General features: G+C 39.0%; 1 protein-coding gene across 2 annotated transcripts in view; it reads left to right on the forward strand.

Annotated features, from left to right (window-relative positions):
• The first annotated feature begins 326 nt into the window (after window positions 1-326).
• The window catches only part of plcg1 (phospholipase C, gamma 1), a 64,753-nt gene continuing 41,535 nt past the window's right edge, over window positions 327-23,544 (forward strand). For both annotated transcript variants that reach the window (XM_017698224.2, XM_017698225.2), the window contains exons 1-3: window positions 327-623; window positions 2,481-2,774; window positions 22,771-22,923. In XM_017698224.2, coding sequence (XP_017553713.1) covers window positions 2,558-2,774; window positions 22,771-22,923 — 370 coding nt within the window. In that variant the 5' untranslated portion in view covers window positions 327-623; window positions 2,481-2,557. The remainder of the gene's footprint in view (window positions 624-2,480; window positions 2,775-22,770; window positions 22,924-23,544) is intronic.

Raw genomic sequence — 23,544 nt, forward strand, 5'->3', positions numbered from 1 at the left:
TAAATCATTAAAATATTAAAATAAATTAAAATATTGTTGTCTGACACATTTGAATATGAAAAATTTAACAGGTAACAGTATTAGTAATTGTTACAACTGTACAGTTATGCATGTGTCAGACATATATGTAGTCCATATATTATGCATATATGTCCAATATTTGATATTACATATACGTACACAATATAATATGTGTGTATATTTTTAAATACATACCTGACCTGCTCTGATACATGTGCATATGTTGCCATGTATGAGATCAGATGGGTCGGTCTGAGCTGTATTTTGGGTCTGTGTCTTTAAGAGGCCGTGCTCCTCTCCCTGCGCTTTTGTTGTGCAGAAGGGGGTCGGATGGGGGAAGGGCCGCGGCCGCCTGCCTGCCTGCTGCCGTGTGGGAGAGCCTGCAACCCGGACAGTGGGAGCTCCACGGCACGCCGAGCCCAGGGACATCCACACCGGGGGACCGAGCCGAGACGCCTCTCTTTTCGCCGCAGGATGAAGTAAAGCCCGCTCCGCGGTCTCTCCATCTCCCTCTCCGTCCCTCCTTACTTACCGACATGTGCGGGACTGAGATTGCGGTCAATCTTCGTGCTTTTCTTTCGTTTCATTTGCGTTATTAAACGGTAAGAAACCCGAAACGTTGTTTGTTTTCATTTGAAAAACTCCTTATTTTTTCCTGTAACGTTTTAAACTCGCTCTCCGCCAGCTTCTTGTTCGAATTTCCCGTTCCACCTTAAATGGTGCAGCAGTTACGTTCTGACGCCTCGGGCACCACAATGTAACTGCTGCACCATTTAAGGTGGAACGGGAGAATTCGAACAAGAAGCTGGCAAATAACAGCTCCGCTCCCTCTTTGCTTTTTTCCACCCATTGAAAAGGAACCCAAACAGAATCTAACACATAAATCATCCCACCTGCCGAATACAGTTTAGTAAATCACAGTTTCCTCTTTTTATTTCGCTCCTGACGAAACGAACGAAGCCGTTTTTGAGGATTAAAACGGGAAAGTTGTTGCGCTAGACTAGCCGAATCCACTCGGGATGAAATCATAACGTTATTAGCTGTTAGCTTAGCACATAAACGCTCGGTAATCTACTTTAAATATAGCGTTAACCTAGACTAAAACAGATTAGAGGTAAACGTCGCTTATCCTGTGGGGAGATAATCCTTCAAACGTTGTCTAATCTTCCACATGTTCATTTTAAATGTATATATGTAGTTAGTCTATAGCCTTGAACAGATTATGGTTAAATGCAGCCCTTAGTGTACAACAGTTTAGTTAATCTATATGGTTGAATTTAGTCTATGCACTGTATCCTGCATCAGAATATATGTAGCTACATTAAAATAGCCTGTAATAGAAAATTGTTAAATGTTTATTGTTGTACATATTGTAGGTGAATGAATACATGTGGAACACTAAAACAGATTCCGGTTAAATGATATTTATAGTTTGCAACAGTTTAACGATATAGCTATTTAGATGTAGACCATAGACTATTGTGGATGAAAGCTGTTTAGATTATGTTTACCTGCATTAAATAGAAAATGGTTTTATGTTTATTTTTCAACAGATTGCAGGTAAATGTATTACTGGAGTTTATAGACTATAGTAGATTACAGATTATAATGTTCAGCCTACAGCAGATTACGCTCAACTCTGTAGTTTAGAACTGGTATGCAAATGTAGTCTATAGATTATGCGTAAAATAGTTAATCCTATAGCAGATTCGTTGTTTAGCCTTCAACAAATTATGGTTAAATGTATTAAGGTAGATTACAGATTAAAATGTTGTTTAGCCTACCACAGATTACAAACTCTGTAGTTCACAGCCGGTTTACAAATGAAGTCTATAGAGAATGCGCAACAGTAGTTAATCCTATTGCAGATTTTGGTTGTTTAGGCTTCAACAAATTCCAGTTAAATGTATTAAGGTACATTATAGACTATAACAGATTATGTAAATATCTTGTGCATAATTTATATATATATATATATATATAAAAATTGTGTGTGTATTTATTTACACTATAGGCTATGTTTATATGTAATTATAATCTTAAACAGATGATGAATAAACATAGTAAGGTGAAATATAGGTTAGATTCAGATTAAGTTGTGTTAAATGTAATTTCTAGCCCACACCCTGCCACGGTTAAACTTTCAGCACTGTGTCATGGTTTGCTTTATGATATTGTCATTTAATACCAGTCTGTACAGTCTCTCACGAGAGAGCAGTCTGTAGCTTTCTTTAACATCTTGGGTTTTTCTTTTGTTCTAGTTCAGACTGTTGCTTATGGCTTTGTACTAATAGGGTATTAAAAAACGTGTCCACTTTGACACGATTTAATGAAATGTAAGCACGTCAAGCAAAAACAATGGGCTTTAGATAGTAGACAGGGTAGTGGAACTTGGAGGTTTTAGTGTTCTTAGTTCTTGGTGCAGCTGCTGTTTGGTAACTTCTTGCCTCTTTTCTTAGGTGTCCTGGTCAGGCCCGGGAGGCTCTGAATTATTTTGAAAAGAGGAATAAAAGGGAAGGACAAAACCAAGAGGAGCATGGCCATGGCTGCTGCCTTCTTTTCCAATGGCCCTGTGGCATGTACCCCAAGCGACACAGAGCTCAACAGCATTTACCGTGATTTGGAGCTGGGCACCGTGCTTACTCTGTTCTATTCTAAAAAATCTCAGAGACCTGAGAGGAGGACATTTCAGGTGAAGCTGGAGACGAGACAGATCATATGGACCAGGGGCACAGACAAAATTGAGGGAGAAAGTAAGTAGGGCTCCGCTTTCACTTCCATTTCTCTCATCTCAAGCTGAATGGAGCTTTGGTCTGATCCTCAGCCCGGTCAGGATTTCATTGGCCGCTACGCAGCAATTGCTGTTGAATGCGTTTTATGTCCATCTTAAAGGGTCCATATCCTGCGCTTTTTTCCTGTATTTTATCTTTTCCCTTAGGACGTTTGTGTGGTTATATGTACCAAAAATAGTTTTAATTCATTTTTACCTGGCAGCATGATGTCTCATAATAGTGTAGAATTGAACAGGCTGTTTTCTTACCTTGCCTTTAGGGCAGAGAGGTAAAGGATCTGTGTTCTGAATGGCTGCCCTGTCATTCAAAAAGCAGTCTGGGCTGAAACACCTCCTATAACTTCAGTGTGAATGGACAAGGCTAAACTGCTTTAGGCTGAATAGATGGACATTATGTATTTTTGTGACCTCACAAAATCAGTTTGTTAAAAGTAATGTAATGTAATGTATGTAAATGTAGATGAGCTTGTTTTGATTAGCTGCCGATGGTGCCTCAAAAAGAAGTCCAGTCTAAAATGCTTCTTATTACTTCAGTGGGGCTAAACTACTGTAGGCTGAATAGTATGAAAATATGTTGTTTTTTTGTGACATCACAAGCCGTTCAAAACGGGCCTGATTTCCATCTAAGGACTGTGGAGTGAATGCTACATTTTGAAACTTTACAGATTAGATATGGGCCATTTAAGCTTTGTGGCATTCCTTTGTCAATGGTTTCTAACTTGTCTCTAGTACGTGCCACAAGTGCTTAAGATGGAAAGATATAGGTCCTCAAATTTCAGACGTCATAATCAGAACAGGTTTACCTCTTAAGTGTGAACTGCTCCGTGCACCGGTCTGCCAAAAATAGAAAGCAGTGCTTTATGCCTAGGTGCAGGACACGCTAAATGGGCAAACGTGCAGTGTCATTGTCAACATCTATGCAGGTTTTCAACATGTTGAACAGCGTGTTTCCATAGACATTGTTCATACAGGCTGTGCCCATTCATACAGAAGAAAACTGTACACCATTTTAACAGGAAGCAGCCGTGTTTGTTGTAGGCCTAGATCATATGTGCCACCGTGTGTAACAATTTCAATGCAGTATTAAGAAATTGGAGATATAAATGAATATCAAATGTGCATCACGGTTTCGCCTCTTAGACTCTGACTGTTTCTTTTGGGTAAACTGCAGAACCTGACAAAATGAAACACTAAGTTCTAGTTAATGCTTAGTGAGCCTTAGTGTAGATATCTGTACTGTAGCTTTATGATATTTTGGTTTTTCAATGTTTGAAATTGGAGACATAAGGTTTTATATGGGGCACTTCAGGTTTTACTATTGATGGCTCATTTAAACTCTTTTGAGAGCTGCTCTTGCAATAACATGAGCATTTTTCTGTGTAATGTATATAATTAACACTAAATAACAGAAATCTAATCTTAACTTTAGAAGGGAAAATCTTATTAAACCTGAAAATATATGTATTGTTATTCAATACCCACACTGCTAACTAGGGTTAGGCCTGCCATGATTGTGAGATTTTAGCAGATGATTAATTGCCCCATAAATAAACAATAGCAATTAAGAAAATTCTTTATTTTTATATATATATATATACACATACACATACACACACACACATACACACATACACATACGTATATGTATATGTGTGTGTGTGTGTGTGTGTGTGTGTGTGTGTGTGTATATATATATATATATATATATATATATATATATATATATATATATGTGTGTGTGTGTGTATGTAGTGTGCAAATATTAAAACAGAAACATAGCCACTAAATTGTAAATTCTCTGATTAGCTGTTTTGCTTCCCATCTGCCGATATTTGGCAGTTCCCTGATGAAGACAGGCACAGCTCATATAAACCAACCGTACCACCTTTTATAGCCTTTTAAGGGTGTTATTAACGGAAATCAGTTAAACAAATGTTACTTGCTGTCGCCCGGTAAAGGTGTTAACACAAATCAATTAAATAAACGTTACTCGCTGCTGCCCTCTAAAGGTGTCATTATGAACACCAAGTAAACAAATGTTACTCGCTGCCGTCGCCTAAAAGCATTATAAACAAACATTGTATATGCAAATATTACTTGGTGCCTCCCTCTTAAGGTGTAATAGCACCAAATGTTACTAAGTCAGAAGTTAAAACTTTAGTTGGTCTTGAAAGGCCAGTGGTGTGTTTTCTTCTACTGTATTTTCCCAGCTAATGAAACCCATTTATGTTCCATTTGTTGCACCTTAAGTATATGATTGTGAAAGTGGGTGTGGCTTAAACTAGAAATGAAAACAAGGTACTCTAAATTTGTGTATTTACTGCCCATGATGTGTTGCAGACTAATCCTGATGAGCTGAGGTTAATACAATGCATATGGAAGGTAATTTAGACCGCCAATCATCAGTCAAAAATGTAAAACAAATGGTAAGGCTGAATGCTTAGGTATGTGAAATGAAATTTGGCCTTGAATGACAAGGTATTTTTTGATACTCAGAACCATAGAAGCGTTGAACTTTGATACTCAGCGCTAGCTACACCCCTAGTGTGCAGAAGAGTGCAGTTGTTGTGATGTTGGGAATGGTGCTGGATCCAGAGCAGGCACTGAATGCTGTCTAGGCCGTTGCCTTTGTGTAGACGCTGCCTGTGCAGGATGCATGGCGCACAGCTGCACTCTGCTCCGGATGCAGCAGCCGAGCAGGAACGCAGCCTCTTTTTTTTTTTTTTTTTTTTCTTTTCATTTTTCTTTCTCTTGGCTGATCGTCTCTCTCAAAGACGCTTGTCGAGCATGTGATCTTGTAGGTGACGTCTGTGGGATCAGCAGAGTGATTTAGGGTTCTGCATGAGTAGAGGATGGGTGAAATAAAGAAATAAAATTTATGTGGTTATGGGGATCTAGGGCCCGGCGGTATATTACCCATACCAGCGTGTTGTGACATTGCTGTTAGCAAGTTTCTTTTCTGTAGGAGTGGTTTACAATTCAGTTCACAATGCTATGTAAGGCCACTTTTATTGGTTGTGTGGTTTTATGTACTGAAAACGGTGTTAATTCATTTTTACATGATAATTTCCCAGCCTCTCCTCATCTGTTTCAATTAAAGAGGTCACTTTTGTTGCAATGGCTTAAAGGAAGACTTATGTAAATGATCTGCTCTGCTGCCCTGTATTGTGCCTTGTTCGTAAAACAGTCTAGGCTGAAACTCTCTTTATAACATTATTATTAGTGGATGGAGCTAAGCTGCTGACACTGAATGGGCGGGTTTATGTAGATGTGTCAATTTGCATTGCTGTGGACTTTGCTGTACAATCTATATTGAGTACTGTAAGGACACTTTACATTTTTGTGCTGTAAGGTTAAAGTTTGCAGACTTTTTGTACTGTAAGAACAACTTTGAACACTTTTTTTTTACTCTTTGTGAGTACTTTGTACTTTTTGTGTTGCAGGAATATGTGCACATATTTGTATTGTATGCATACTTTTTTATACTGTAAAGAAACCTTTTTTTTGTATATGTAAGCATAATGTTTGCATATATAGTTATACTAGACAATAGCCTGAGCTCATTTCATGAGATATGAATTCATGATTCATGATTCTTGAATGGATTTGAATTCCTTTACTTACAGCAGAGCTTTAGATAATGCCATGTGTGCAGAGAAGTGAATATCAGGCACTTATTTAAAACCCCAGTCAGGAATTAACACAGCAATGCAATGGCTGTTCTGGGCATAACAAAATTAACAGAGAGTAAACATACTTTATGTGATGAGTCTGTTGTAATTTAAAAGCCTCTGTTTCAGTACTCAGAGTGATCTACCATTTCCAGGGCTTCCTATTCAGGCCTTTAAAGGAATAGTTCACCTAAAATGTATGATGCTCTTTGGTGAGGTATACGCCTCCATTACTTGTTTGCTACGTTAGGAAACTGTATTAAATTGGTTATTCCCAAACTGTTCCTTTAAACTATACTTCATATTGAAACACTCAGTATGTAATGTCATTATTGAAATGATCTTTTTTAATAGGGACTTGAACCTGATCTCACATTTCCTGTATTATTTTCAGTATCTTCAAGATCTGCTGTTCCTAATAGCCGATGACTCTCTCAACAGCAGTCGCAGTTACACAAGCCTTTCACACAATGTGAGGAACACAGTTGGTCGGCGTATTTTGAAAGCTGCCCCGTTCTTTATTTGTGGGTCGGCCAGTCCTGGGGATATGAAAGGAGAAGTGTAGCTATGAAATGCAGTCAACCTGTTAAAACTATTTTCATTAGTTCGGTTATTTTCCAGAATGAATTGTTTCGTTTGAGTCACTTCTTATTGGCTGTTCTTGTTTTTTTTTTAATTCTGTAATAGTAATAATAATAATAATAATAATAATAATAATTGCAATTTTATTTAGCACCTTGCTCAAATCCAAGGACACTTAAAAAAAAAAACAATCAGAAAATAACAAAATACATAACAGTAAGTAAAACAACACAGAACACAAACACACACAATCTACATTTCCAACAGCTGCTGAGGGGGAATTAGAATGACTACAGTATTGAGTCATTTAGCTAGCCCAGAAAGAGTCCTTATCCACAGGGGCAAAGTCTCATTCCATATCTACAGTGCTTCACACAGGCAGTCATCCTAGGAAGCCTTGAAGGCCCAAAATGTCTTTAGCCGTGAAGGGGGGGAGCATTTACCTGCAGCCAAACACCATCAGTCCAGGCAGCCCCACAGCTGCAGTGCAGCATCATCTAAGCAGCCCCATAGCTACGAAATAGTCGTTTAGGTCCCTAGTCCAGGCAGCCTCATAGCCGCAATGCATCAAACGGCCAGCCCAAGAGGCTTCTGAGGCCTGATGGCCTAGCAATACCTTAGCAATGTCCTAGGATTCTATAGCGATGGCCTTCCAAAACCTTAGCAACCACGTAGGTTTCTATAGTGATGGCCTAGCAACACCTTAGCAACCACCTAGGATTCTGTAGCCATGGCCTAAAAACACTTTCACAACCACCTAGGTTTCTATAGCGCTGACCTAGCAACAGCTTAGCAACCACCTGGGATAACACAGCAGTGGGCTAGCAACACCTTGCCAACTACGTGAGACATCATAGCACTTGGTGACACTTTAGCATATGCCAGGGATTCCCTAGAAGTGGCCTAGCAACACCTTAGCAGCCACTTGGGATATCTTAGCAAAGGCCTAGCAACACCCTGTTAGCCTTGTCTGAACTTGATAATACCTGCATATTAAGGTGATAAAGTTTGATGAAGGCTACTTGCCACTTTTCCCCAAATGTTCTAGATCAGACAAGACATGTTTGATGTCTGAGGTTTTCTTCTTTAGCTTTTACTGGAGCTTTGAGGCTAATAAGTAATTGATGCTTTTGCTCGCATTTGCTCTACATTAGTGTTATAATCAAGTCTTGGGTACATTAATTTTTATAATCTGTGAAGATTTTAAAGGACTAAGCATCTCACACTATCTGGGATCACGCACTACTTGACTTTTAAGCTGTTGCTGAACTGAACGGAACGTGCATGAGTTCATGCATTCTCCCATTAACACAAACAAACGTGGGGCTGCTGCTGCTTTTTCTCTGTTGTTTGCGCTGACACGGTAAAGAAGCAGCAGGTAAACATGTTTAAATGAGGCTCATGGATTTAAAAATATGATCAGTGTGGTATTTTTAAACTTGAAATGCACATAAACTCAAATGTGCTTAAACTCAGCTCATTAAAAAGCTTCGCTCCACACTTGAGTGAGTTTTCATGGTTTGCTTGCTATATTTTCTTCTTTTGCACTCTTAGTTTTCATTGGCTGTTGCAAGAATCCGTTCAGATTTAGTCATTGACCAGTTTAGTAGATTACACTCAGAGTTGGGTGCTAAAAATCAAACATGTTTGATAAACTCCGACTGGTCTGAAACACCAATGGGAGGCCACAAATCGGAGTCTGCATCTCTCACACACTTGATTCTCTGTTCAACTGTCAACTCTGACTCAAAAATCTGCAGTCTACAGCCAGCTAGCACAGACTCGGCCAGACTGAGAATCTGGGCTAAAATCAGGGTAAAAGTCATGTAGTGTAACCCCAGCTTAATAGACCTGCTAATGTGGTTTCAGGCGCTGTATGACACACTAGCCACGTTTACATGCAGCCTGATAATCCGTTAATAATCCGACTAATAGCTCAATCGGAATATGTCCGTGTAAACACCTCAATCGGAATAGACTAATCTGATTGAGGCCAATAGGAATACAATTTCTATCTGATTGAACGAGGTGGGTAAACCTCTAAATAATCTGTTAAATAGAAGAATAATAGCCGTGTAAACGCCTGAATATAATTACACGCCAGTCGGAAGGTGTGAGAAGTTCTGCGCATGCGCGGCGCGTCACAGCGAAAGGTTTATACCGGTCAGCACGGCGGAGCAGAAACTGGTCTGCAGAGGAGACGAGGTTTATACTCTGAGCTTTAAAAGACGGCGGTGGGACAGACGTCCAGCTTATGTGTCTCAGAGCACGACGTCTTCCTTTATAAGTGCATGTGAAGGACGTTTCTCTGAGTCTGACGTCAGTTTAAAGCCATTAAAAACACAAGCGCGCCAACTGGAAACTCATCTCACACCGACTGGACCTCACGTGATGTTCGCTGTCATGGTAACGTTTACTCTCAGCGCTGCTCCACGCATGCGCGTCATTTTGCATCGGATTACTTGTAGTCGGCATGTAAACGAAGATTTTCATCAGGTTGTTGAGCAGAGTGAGCAGATAAACACGTCAGTCTGAGTCTGTAATCCGATTGTATTCAATCGTATTGGCAAAAATCTTTGCATGTAAACATAGACACTGTTATCTAAATTAGACCAAATTTATACTTGTATATTATTGTGTAGACTTATATTTAGACATAAGCACATCTATTACAGATTAATGAACAAGTCTGTGTGGATTGTGGCACATGTGTAATGACTGAAGCATGCAGTTAGCGTCATGCTTACTGGTGGAGCGTAAGCTTCCATTACTCATCATGAATGTTCTTATTGGAGAGGTCTTGGTGCACAGTGACCTGTAAATATGAGACTACATCACTGGAGTTCCCATATTCCCTCCCAGTTCACACTTTGATCTCTGTACCAAGCAGAACTGGCATCGTGTTCCTCTTTGTGGTGTCACGTCTGGGCTAGTTCATATACAAAAGGTGATTTAAGTGCATTTCTGCTGTGTGGTGCAGGAAAATGTGCAGCTAGTTTTTAGAAGTGTTTAATTTAAAGATGGTTATTTTGACGATATGTACGGCTGAAGGATTCGTGGTTTTTATATCCAAATTGCAGTTTGAAAGAGCACAATTTTAAGTTTCACCTACACATTTTAATTTGGGAATGTTTTACCTAATAAACATCTATATGATGCAAATAAAGTTAACTACTCAGGATAACAGAACCACTAGGGGTGGGGAAAATTTACAATATTTTATCATTATCGTGATACATTACATCACAGTATGATTTTCTGGGTTTTTTTGTAGATATTTTCAGTGCTTATAACTGAACAACTGAATGTTTTAGTACAAAGAGAGCATAATTAGTCTTGTTTAACTGGATTTAGAGCAGTCCAGTATGTAAAAAGTTGAATATAAATCATTGTATAATCAGGATGTTTATAGATTTTGACAGTATTTTTAAATGTGGCACTTTTGGTCTTTTCTAACTTATCTATTCCACTTAACTAAAAAAAAATCATATGTATTGTATATCGTGAAAACATTTTCAGATATTTTGATACTGTATTTTTGCAGTATTGCTCAGCCCTAATAACCACATCTAACTGGCTATGGATATACTGGCCTTTTTAGCTAACATTTAAAAAAAACAACAACAACAACAACAACAAAAAAACAAACTTAAACTTAATTTACAGAAAACCATCTCAATCACAGTACTGGTCTGAAAAATCATAATTAGGGATTTTTCCTCACGGAGTCACTCAGTACGACCCATTCTACTGCCAGTGTTTGTCTATGAAGACTGCATGGCTATTTGCTTGATTTAATGCACCTATTAGCAATAACCTGTACTCTGTAATTAGGAGGGGTGTCCACATACTTTTGACCATCTAGTGTATGTATCATACATACCAGGCGCAACAACTAAATAGAATATTTTTTTCAATATTTAGTATGTCACTCTTTACCTTCATTCCATCTTCCATTTCAGGAGACTCCCCTTCGGTGTCTTTCAGTTTCACTTTCAAAGAAATCTCAGTCTTAGTAGTTTGTTTAACATTTTCTGCTTCTCACAAACCAAGCAATTGCAAATTTAGACCCAGAAGTCCAGTTTGGGGGCTGTAGTGTAGATGTCGTGTTTTGTCTGTGACGTCTTCTTGACAGCTATACATCTTTTCAGACCCGTAAGGCTGAGTATTCTTCTCACAGTGGACAGATGGACAGAAACAGCTGTGGATTTTCTCCTCTCTCTCAAAGATGAAAGCTTTAAGTGACGTTTATCTGATGGGGGCAGTTTTAATGTCTACCAGGTCTTCCAAGTGGTTGTTAGGAGCCCATTTTCTCTGTAGCTGTTAATCGGTTTTTGAATTCTAGTTTTGGAAATTCTTGTCTTCACTTTGACTTTTTCCTTATATAGTGCTGTATTAAAGACAACAAGTGAAAAATGCTGATACTGATATCATTATTCCAGTATCATCGTGCAAAACGTTCTCAAGGGTATGTGTGTGTTTGAGGTCCTTTACTTGTCTTTGTGTTCTTTTTGGGGTGTGTGTGTGTGTGTGTGTGTGTGTGTGTGTGTGTGTGTATGTATGTGTTTGTGAGACAGGAAGGGTCTCAGCTGCACTCTGCAGTCTTTTGTTTCCTGCTGCCCTGCTCAGACTGGTCAGCCAGTTTGCTCACTCTCCCAGCCTGTGGACAGCTGCTTAAGTGTGTGTGTGTGTGTGTGTGTGTGTGTGTGTGTGTGTGTGTGTGGAGAGGGGCTTCCTCCCTCAGATGTGTGTGTTGATTTCCCGCTTTATCTCTAAATCTGCCAGTGGCCACTGTCTGCTTTGGCCTTTGGGAGTGTTACTCAGACCTCTCATTCCAGTGTCCACATAAAATCTCATTCACGCATGTCAGCCTGTTTAGTAGTTTAGGGCTGTTATGAGTCAATTTGATTGCTTGATTTGAAAAAAATCTGACTGACTGGCCAACTCCTCCATTTTTCCTATTATTTACAACTAAGGTCCACTGATAACATTTGTGCGGGTTTATGTAGGCCCACAATCATGAAATCTTATCTGAAGATTGTGATTCGTTATTTTTCATTGTGATGCAAATATTAAAGTATAAGCCTAAAGTGGCTAAATTGGCTGTTTAGCTACCTTATGTCCTAGTAGGGCTGGGCAATATTTATCAATGTTGTGATAAATCGCTTTTTAATGAGTATATTATAGTTTTGAAAAAAAAAAACTGTGGTTCATTACAAAGCGAGCATAATTAGGCCGGTTCAGTTGGGTTGAGTGAAGCACAGTGTGTGAACGGTTGAGTAAACGTCACTGGATTTATAGTTTTTAATGTGGTGCTACTTTGTCTGGTTCCAGCTTATCAGATGTCAGAAAATCGTGTATTATTAAAACTTCTGGAGATATCGTGATATTACACTTGTGACGTATTGCCAAGCTCTATTTTGTAGCTGTCGACAGAAATGGTTACTCATTGTTTAACAGACATTACTCGTCACCGCCTTCTAAAAACGTTACAGCAACAAAGTCTGCTAAAGTCTTCTGTTATAAGACCCATCACGTGGCTGAAGAAATGCATTGTCTTCTTTCCTTTATTATGTTTGTGTCTTAACGAATGAAAAGGCCTCCTATTCATTTTCTGATATGTACGACATGTGATTATGAATGCTAACAAATGGAGAAAATAATTGCAGTCTGTAATTCTCCAGGTCCAAGTCCAGGTTCATGTGCCAAAATAGTCATAATTCAACAATTTATTGAAGAATGAATTTTTACATGACTCTTTTCCAGTCTGTCTTTATCACTTAATCGCTTTTGTTCCTTTGTCTTTCAGACTAACATGCCATCACTATACAGATACAGAAACTTGTATCTCCAGTTTGATCATACCAGCTACTCTTTAAGTGGTGCTAATGCTTTATGATGAATGGAGGAAAAGTTAAAATACTCTGGATCATGTCTGGGAGAATTGAGGTGACGTCCGGAAGCTAAACCTGTTTTTTAAATCAGCTCATAGCATCTTAACTACTTTTTTGAAAAAAAGAAATTCCTGTTGCTTTTTGCTGCGCTCGCTTGTTGAATTGCATATGCTCTAATAGTGTTTTAACAGTCAAAAATATAGGCTACTAATGGCTGAGATTAATGTGCATTAAACAGTTTGTGCATCTGCATTTTGTGCGTGTTTAATGGACGTGGATACGAAAGCATAAAATATGCTTCTCTGGTCTCCTAGAATTTCTGTTAGTGGTGTAAATGCACAGCTACAGGTTAGATAGAATTTTCAGTTCTGAAATCAAGATTTGGGTTAATTTGGGATATTTTGTCTTGATTCTACAGTGTTCTATATGCTACTCAGATTGGTTTAGCATGTCCTTTTGAACAGTAGTGAGGTAATATAGTTTCAGTGTAGCTTTGTTATCATTTAAAATGTAAATGTATGCTGTAGCAGGTATACGTTCTGCCATAAGAAAATGTTGGTTGATGTGATTGATGGAAAAACGACATTACGCACAGTTAAGCTGTACCGTAAGTGTCTGTGGTGCTACTGAATTTCTGTGTGTTGCTAGTTTTAAACTAACTACTAAGGCTTAGGGTGTACTTAACACTCCAACTTATGATCAGACTTGGGTTCAGCTGATAGAAATGGACCTTAATTCCAGTTTTCCAGCCCTGGATTTTGTAGTCGCTGAACTGAACTGTTGATGTAACTGATTGGCCACCTCGTGTCGTGCCATACAGTGATTCTAAAATGCAGGACTGGAAAACTGGATTCATGGTTAGGATTTGAAGACCTCTGATCTTTAAAGAGCTGTAAACAATACAAAAATAGACAGTATGCATGAGAACTGGACGTTCTGCTGAAAATCTACTATTATGATACAAAGTTTTCATGATAGTGTTTGTTTTTCCTGACATTTGATGAGTCATAACAGACAAAGTGCCTCATTTTGAAAAAAATATCAAAAACTGAATGCAGTGATTTTATATTTAGCATTCCATATACTGTGCTGCACTAAATCCAGTTCAGCTGGATCATTTATGCTTGGTTTGTGATCAGATATGCAGATGGGAAGTATTTGCTTTGCTAAGATCTTGGACAGTTTTTTTTTTTTTTTTTTTTTTTTGAAGACTAAAACAACAGGGAGGGACATTGGCGATACAGTTTATCGTCTTGGTAGCTGCAATACTTTGATACTTTATTGCCGTTGTTACACCGCTGGCGTCTAATCTTTGTAACTCAAGGGTAAGGGGACGAACACAGTGTTAAAAATAAAGACAGGACACGGTGGCTCTCTTCACAGAGTATAAGGTTGAGTGAGACTCTGTGGTGGCATGAAGGATGAGGAAACGGGGGGTGTGAGGTTTCAGTGAGGTTACTTGGGGGAAAAAAAGCCGGCAGGAAAAGCATCATTAGCCTCACACTTTCTTTAGCGATTGTGTTTGAAATATTGGAAAAGGCTCGGCCCGCGCCGCTTTCAGACACTGTGAATTGTGAACTCGGTCATGCCGTGTTGTGATCCATTTGAAGCCGGATCATTTTCTGTGAATCTGTTGTTTGGTTTGCAACTTTTAGCCTTTTGGCTCTAATGAATGTATTGTGTCGTCTCTGGGACCGTCCCGCCTGCCCACATGAAACTAGACTTGCTTTTTGTACTTAAGTGTGAGCTGATTTCGCCTGGTCATCATGATCTTTGATTGTAAATAAAAGTAAATAGGACTAAGGACTATGGACCTCATTCACCATTCACCAATGTTTTCTTATTCTGATTTGTTTTTAGGTAAGAACAGAATCTACACACACTCAAGAGCACAAAGGTGTGAACAGTTCTGCACTTTAAGAACATGTCATGAATCTGGCATAGGCTTTTTCTTATAACCTTTCTCGACAACACGTATTAGAACAAACCTAGGAAGATATCAGAGAATGAGGCATTAGGTCTTTTATATCATTTTCTGCCTCAATACACTTCCATACCCCACACACTGGATCGGATCTGTACATCCCTGCTTAAAGGAATTTCAAGACAAAATGTAGTGGGTTGTAAGTGGGCAGATGAACACGTAAAGGAAAGGGAAAAAATCTGATTTCCACAGTTCCACATTTCCATAGTCGATCAACCAGGACATTTTTGTGTGTGAAGATGGACAACGTCTCCATCCTCAAAATAAACAAAAAAACGGATACCTGAATAGTGATTTTATTACTCGAATACTGGCACCTTTGAACAATAAACAGAGTTCTTGAGTACCTGTGTACATCCCTGATAGCTAACAAGTAATAGAAGCTTATGTACCCCAGTTAGCACTGTGCTAACTCCATGCCTGAGCAACATTTTCTCGTGAACGCTATCGCTGTGAGTAGAACACCGATGTCGGCATGTTGGCCGCATCCACTCAGTTCTGAAAGTTCTTTAAAAGAACAATTATAACACCCTCTGCAGTGTGTCCTGCAGGCTTCCGCCATGCGTGCGTTTTGCGTAGGATAGGGAAGCGTGTGTGTCTGCGTCGGCCGAGCTGTTGAGAGGGATGTGTTTGGTCTGAGCTGAGAGGGGACAGGTTTAACACACCTGCTGTCTTCCTCGCCTCAGTGGAAACTGTGATGGATGTTCAACACTGGAAACCTTCAAATGTCACTCAGGTTTTACTTTTTCTTCTTCATTGCCCCCCCCCCCCCCCCCCACCCCCACCCCCAACCTGGGCTTTTTGTTTTGACAGCTTAAAGGGCCCATATCTACATTTTTGTAGTACTTTCATTTCCTCTGAGGGTCACTTATGACGTGTGTGGTTTCATGTACCAGAACAGACGTCATTGATTTCTACATGTCCGCTTTCCAACCTCTCTGTATCCATTATTAAAACTCATTAATATTAAAACTCATTAGTATTAAAATTGGAGCTCAGCTGCTGTAGGCTGAGTATGTAGTGGGCACATGTAAATGCGTTGGTTTTTGTGACCTCACACAAAACAATAAAATCAAAACAGGCTGTTTCCACATATGTGGACTGAGTGAACATGAGTGAAGGCTACATTTTAGAAATTTCAGCAATGTTTACATCCTCTTTTAATAAAAAAAAAAGCAAGGAAAATTTAGTTTTTGGCTTCAAGTCTGTTATCTTTTAATCACCACAGTTCATAAAGTCTGTTACCTTTACTCACCTGCTCAAAATGGATGTGTTCCAAAGCACACAGTGTCCAGTCAATTTCTTCAAATTTGAGTGGTTTAATTAGAACATTTTCTTTCTGAATTGTTGACAGTGGTGGTGATCAGAACCTGACACACAGAGAATTTAATGCCTCCCTCACAAAGTTATTACAGTAAATAGTTATATGATGTGCGATAAATTGCTTTACAATAGCACTGAGAGTCTTGTTCTGCAATGTATTTATAGTTAATTTTTAAGGTGGAGAAGTGCATTTATTTTTCAAATTTATTACTATATTTATCAACATTTCATATAAACACGCAACCGACACGTGTAGGTTCACTGTTAGTTTTGGATATAGTTAAAATGTCTATATTTGTGTTGTAGTCATGGCGACCCCTGGTTCCTATCACCACCACTGTAAAGAAATCTGACCCAGTTTGCTGACAATGAACCATTTCACACCAAACCGCTCTGAATGGCTTTTGTTCACATCTCAATGATTGAATTATGCCAAACTTGGTGTTCTTTAAAATTTGTCTGTTTTTTGCTACTATTTGCACACATTTAACACCTTTTGCCGCAAAGCGTGTTAAAATAGATAACACAAGGTTTGTTTTTAACACGTCTTTTTCAAGAGCTCACATTATGCACACGCTGTCCTGCAGTTGTAGGTGACTGAGAAGAACAGGAAGTGTGGTTAGACTGGCAGGTGGAGGGGAGGTAGAGAAAGAGAGAGAGAGATGGAGCACATATGAGAGTGACGTTTTTCTCTCCTTTTCTTGTCTTTTCTTTGCATGTGCACGCAAATACGCGCATTCCAGCACGGTTACCCAACAGTCCCAGTTTAAACGGCCGCTGAATTTGGCGCCACAGCTCCAGATTTCCCCTGAGCAGCAGTTGGAGGCGAAGCTGCCAATATGTTAGACAAAAACAGCGACCAACCCAAAACCACCACTCAGTGTTCTAACACTGCACTGGGTCACGCCATATTAAACAATATCACACTTTACCGGGGTCGCAGGAAGGGGTTTTAAGTTGAAGGCGCTGAAATTTTAAGCTGTATGAACATGACTTGTATGGTGACGTCATGCAAAACGATTTGCCTTTTTTTTCTCCATTTGAATGTTTTTTATAACATGTATCAAACAATGTGTCGTGCTATAATGTGGGGAGAGATATACGGTATACATACAAAACTGCTGTGTAGCTCAGAAATAGCTGACAGCTCACTCTGCACATACTTTCACCCTCTTTGTGTATGAACCTGTATATGTTTTAGTGACACGGCTCCAAAGCGGACTACTGTGGGTGAGACAGCTCGCTTTAATTAAAATACATTGTTAATGTCAATACTCCTGCCCGATGACTGCTGGGATAGGCTCCAGCACCCCCCCCGTGACCCTGACGGAGAAGCGGCTTAGAAAATGGATGGATGGATGGATATTTCTAACTGTTCCAGTTAACCAAAACTGAAATCTGTGGGTGCTGCAGCCCCATTTCCCCTCAGCACCCCCATTTCCCATGTCCCTTTACTTTACTGTGGACAGATTCACTGTGGCATAAAGGGAAACGCCACAGATTTTTCAGAAGTTTCTCATGATTAAATGGTTAAGATGTAAACAAAGTCATTCAGAGTAATTTTGTGCAAAATGCTCTATTTTAGAGAAAATTAGTCAGAGCACAGACACATGAGGAGTTTAATGCCTCTGAAAGTTCCCGGACAGAAAATGATTACACAAAACGGTGAAATATATCGTGCCTGATGTTTCCGTAGTAAATAATATGACTTTATTTCTTTTGTAGATATGGTGACCTCAGGTGCCTATCTTCACCACTGTGAAGAAGTCTGTCAAGAGTCTGTAAATTTCTCTACAACTTACTGTTTCACATCAAACCACTCTGAATGACTGTCAGCCAGTGAATTTTGCTGAAAATCTGAAAAATTTGTGGAATTCCCCTTTAAATCTCATGCTTCAGGAGCCCAGCTGCTGCTTTCTCGAATTAACCAAAAAGAAAAGAGGGTTTTCACAAATCAGCACTTCTCAGCGAGATGGGTAACTTAACTCCAACATGGGGACTGTCCCATAAGATAGGTCTTTCTTAAATTAATGATCTTGTGAAAAATCGAATCTATTCAATTTCCTCACTTATCTCCGATACAGTTAGAGATCAGCTAAGATGTATTTGGTGTCCAATTAGGCCTGTTGCTTCTTTACTTTATAGTGCTTTGAGTAACAATACTTACAGACAATAGAAGTCACCTAAATCTTTTCTGTAAACATATCCACAAAACCTCTCTCAAACTGCATCCAGGTCTTTGGATGGCAATGTGGTTTAAAGCATTGTATCACTTGCTGTGACCTATAAAAATGAACAGAACATCATAGTAAATAATTTGGTGTGCAAAACCACATCCACAAGTGTTTGCTGCCTCAGTGAAGATCTGGGTGCAGCTTGAGAGATGTATTTGGGATGTAATTACAGAAAACAAATTGGGTGAGCATTGACTTTGTGTTTGTTAGCAACTTTACCCCCATAGTCCCAGCACTAAACTGAAGAAGAAAAATTTGAGCACCATGTCTTTTCTGATGCATTTCATCGGGGGTAATGAAAAAAAATGTGTCTTGTATCTTATTCCTTTTTTTAGGTTTAAAACTGAAGCTATGAGCCTAATGTAGCTAACACGTAATAGAAGTGCAGCTGCAGGTCTCAATCGTCACACTTCTCTCAAACTGTGTGTTGTTCAGTAATCTCTAATAGATTTATAAGTCTTTTAAGATGACTGCTACTGTTTTAAGCTATGTGATGATAAAGAGTGCCATACAGTGTCAGAAGCCATTATTTAAGATATCTTGACATGTCAGAGTTTTAAATAGGTGTCTGATGACGCAAGTGTCTCAGTTAGCACCCTGTTATTTGAGTGTAAGCTTGCATTGCTTGTGAGCAACATTAACCTTGTAGCTCTTCTGTTTAAAGACATGAACTTAAGACATCAAACTTGTGCCGACCGATCAAATAAATTTGGGTAAATGTGAGCAACTGTGTGCATTTGCTTTTCGACTGAATCATCATTTTAAAGGGGAATCTCATCTCTGTATAATGCATTCATTGTGATGTAAACAGTCATTCAGAGTGGTTTGGTGTGAAATGGTTCGGATTTCTTTACAGTGCTGGTGATGGGAACCAGGGGTCCCCATGACTACAGCACAAATATAGCCGTGTTAGTTACTGTCCAAAACCACCAGTGAATCTACACGTGTCCTTTCAGTGTTTATTTGAAATAATAGTTGAAAAGTTGAAATAGTTGAAATAATAGTTGTTAAAAGAGTAGTAATTCTGGAAAAAAAGTTTTCTTTGGGGACAGTTTTGCCTCACGACACCCTGCATGTACCCCTCTACCAACTTTCTGTCAGGGAGCTTTTAGAGGTGGCCGTCTGGCCGTCACCACCACTATGGATAATTCTGACTCAGCAAGAACAGAGCATTTCACACCAAACCACTCTGAATTACTTTATTTACAAATTAATGATTTAATTATGCAGGAATGTTGAAAGATGAGTAAAGTTCCCCCTGAAGTTATTTGGCTATGAAATCACTGCTTTGAGTGCTGTGAGTGAAAGAAGGCCTCTGTAAGGTAATCTGAAAGCACATTGCTGCAGAGCTCCTGAGCACAGGCTCGTTGCGTGCGTCCGTTTTGAAGCAGTGGTTGGAATTTATTGGCAGAGGAACGAACTGGGCCTTCCTAAACCCCTCCTATCATTCTTTGCTTCTGAAACAGGCTTCTCTCCTCTGAGACTGCCGTCTTTGAGACATACTTTGATCTATGAATAAGAATTTGTTAGTTTAAAGTGGCAGTTTTCTTTAAAATCTCCCCCAGATTCCTTCTGACTGCAAATATAGTGAATTAAATGTATAACATGACCATATATGTAGTGAGGTGATCTGAGTTTGAGCTGATTTCAGAGACACAGATCAACATTAAAGCACCAAACAAATGAGGTGCATGTTTTAACATGCAGATCAAATCTGGTTCTTTGCTCCTGGCAGAACAGACAATTGGTGACAATGAGCTGCTGTCCATTTTGGAAGAGCTTCTTCACTTCATTTGGAAGCTGTAATGTTGAGTTCATTCATGTTTAGCTCTGTATGAAGCCCAGTTTGAGCTGCTTTTGGAGTTTCTGGTCCTCCTGATATTGACTCGGAACACCGTTATTCTGTTATTTTGGTTGTAGTCATGCCAACAGCAGAGGGAACCTTGATTGGTCAGTGAGTTTTTGTAGCATAAGTTGAACAGAGGGCATATAAAATAAAACCTGAAAAATGGGGTTTGATTTGCAAGACATCTTTCGTTACACATGTACTCAATTTAACTTACTGTTGTATAAATAAATCACATGAAACAATAGCGTTTGGTGGGTAAGAGTGTGTAAATTTAACCCTGTACAATAATGCTGAATGTCGAATAAACTAAAATTGGAAACATTAACATAAGGCATCTTTTCAGGCACTTGTTATTTTTGCTGTTTTGAATAATGTATTCAATCGAGACACCACTGTATCCGACCAGCTTGAATAATGAATTTTTCAATCATTAAAGCTAGGGCAGAACAATTTGGGAAAATATTTACTTGCGATTTTTCTCTTTGAGACTTGAATGCCAAGTGACCCAGGTGACCGTTTAGTTGTGGTTGTAAATTTGTGATTTGAAAATTACTCCTCTAAAAATCCCTCTTTTAAATGGCGATTTCAGTATAAAAAAGAATCTCTCAGCCGTAGTTACAGCCCGAGTGTGTTTACTCTTATACAGTATTTCTGTTACGTTTGCTCTAAAATATGAAGCTTTGTAGAAAAGGTCAGAAACATACACCCGCATTAATAGGGTCACAGTTTATGTCATGGACACGTTTACGTTAAACCGCTTCTCCGTACGAGGTGGGCACACCCGTCTTCAGACAGGACTCCTTTTGTCCCGCAGATACACACTCCCACACGTGTGCTCACCTCAGGTGATGTGCTTCTATCCTGGGATGAGCTGTGAAAGGCCGGCTGTGTGAGCGAGCTGCTCTCTGTGCCAGACGGCTGTTAACACCTCCCCCATCCTGCTCCTCAGCACTGACCAGAGAGAGAGGACACGCCAGCGTAGACTAGATACAATATCCCCTCACTCCAGTCAGCCAGCTGTTTACTGATAATATTTCTGCTTTCAGTCTGCAAGTGTACACACAATGGAGACTTTCCAAATATGCCTGCTCCAGGAATTGCTCTGGCCTCACCTTGTATGTGAAGTTTGTTAGAACTCTTTAATGGCTTATGTGTACAGTCTTTTACAAGATATTTACAAGAATTCTGTTCTGATTTGTTTAAACCCAAGGCATTAATAGAGATATAGAAGCTAAATATAAACAATTTATTTAAATTTAAACATTTATAGAATACTTTCTATTAGATGTCTGTCTCAAATCCTGACCCCTAAATTTACACTTGAGAAAACAATACTTTGTAAATTTGGTATAGTTGTATTTTAGCATGAAACTGAATGATTTTGATTGATGGAAAAAAAAAGTGTGAAAGTCTTTGGCAGGCATGAATGTTTTCCTTTGCAGTGACACTAAACATTTTTAAAGTACATGTGTATGCAAAAGTTTCTCGACTTAAAGGAAACTCAGTTGTGCACATGCCGTCTTCTTTTTTTATGTTTTTTTTTTCTTCAATATGTTAAACTACTAAAAAATAATTATTCTGTGTTATAATTTGCTGAAATGTCATTTAAGTTCGTTCCATGGAAAGTTACCTTTGTTAGAAGCTAACACAAACTTTTATGCTCAGTTAATGACTGTACATGTTACTGTCTTACATGCCTGGAGACTTTTACACTACTTCTACTGTTTTTTTTCTTCACTTGAAAAAAGTACTAGCAACATAAGTCTTGTGCAGTGATGTGAAATTGCATCTACTCCTGAATGTCAGCAGTATTATATATCAACATCAGCCACTCAGTGACTATAGGCCAAAGTGGCCAAAGCAGCATAATTACCACACTTAACAAAGCTTGCAGATTTTGCATATAGTGAGGTTGCCAGTCCTTTGTACATTCAGCATGTTGGAGTTAATCATTTGCCAGCTTTATAGTTCGGTAGTTTGTTATAGTATAAAGCAAGAAAAAACTTAAAAAATCACACAGTACTGAAATACTTTTTTAACATGTACCAAATGCTGTACACTATTTGAAATTGCATTCTGAGAAATTGTGACTGCTCAGTTCTTCTGTCCCTGAATTGGTCATATTGTCACGTAACTGACATTATTTAGACTATTTTGCAGACATCACAACACATACAAAAAAGCTGCGATGAATGTTAGAGCCAGTGCATCCAGAGTCCAATTGCCAGCAAGCCTCTCATTTTTTACTGTTCCGTTTGTCCTGTGCATTTTTTTGTCCAGAATTCTGTACAGCCAGCAGACAGCGTTCAGGTATTGGGGTTAGTTGGACGAAGCTGTGAGCTCAGAGCTTTAAAGTGTTGTGAACAGATTGTGTTTCTCAGTGTTGCATAACTGACGACTCTGTCTTTCTGTTCTGTCCAGTTGACATTAGGGAGATTAAGGAGATCCGGTCAGGTCAGAAGTCTCGAGACTTTGAGCGCTATGTGGAGGATTCAGCAGCCAAACCGGACCAGGCCCACTGCTTCGTCATCCTGTACGGAACAGAGTTTCGCCTCAAATCCCTCAGTCTGGCAGGTGGGTTCTGTTCTGGTTTGTTTTAATACAATGTCAGAATGTGGAGTTATACATATGTCCCATATGTTGTAATAATACAGCTCATATATATATATATATATATATAATGTATATTTAATTGATCTAAAAAGGTGATATTAATCATAATATAGTATTGATATTTCTTGTATGTGTAAAGCTCACTCCCAACAGTATTGTTTGCATGAAATATGTCCCATATGTATTACATACAGTCCCCATCAAAATTATTGACACTCCTGGTAAAGTTAAGTAAAGAACAAGAAAAAGTCCAGCCTATAATTCTATTTTTTGTGAAATAAAAAGGAAAAATCCCTCAAGAAATCATTATTAACAAAGCCACATGTGCCACAATTATTGCCAGTTCTGCATTGAATACTTTGTGCAACCTCCCTTTGCCAATAAAATGCCACTTAGTCTTCTCCTATAACATCTTATAACGTTGGAGAGTACAGAGCAGAGAATTTGAGCCCTCCCCTCTGTACAAAATCTCTCCAGATTGTCCAGAGTGCTCGGTTCTCTTTTGCGCACTCTCCACTTTAGCTTACACTTATTTCTATGGTGTTTAGATCAGGGGCTCTGATGGCCATGGTAGAAATTTGA

The sequence above is a fragment of the Pygocentrus nattereri genome, chromosome 9 (assembly GCF_015220715.1).
Source record: "Pygocentrus nattereri isolate fPygNat1 chromosome 9, fPygNat1.pri, whole genome shotgun sequence".
NCBI lineage: Eukaryota > Metazoa > Chordata > Actinopteri > Characiformes > Serrasalmidae > Pygocentrus > Pygocentrus nattereri.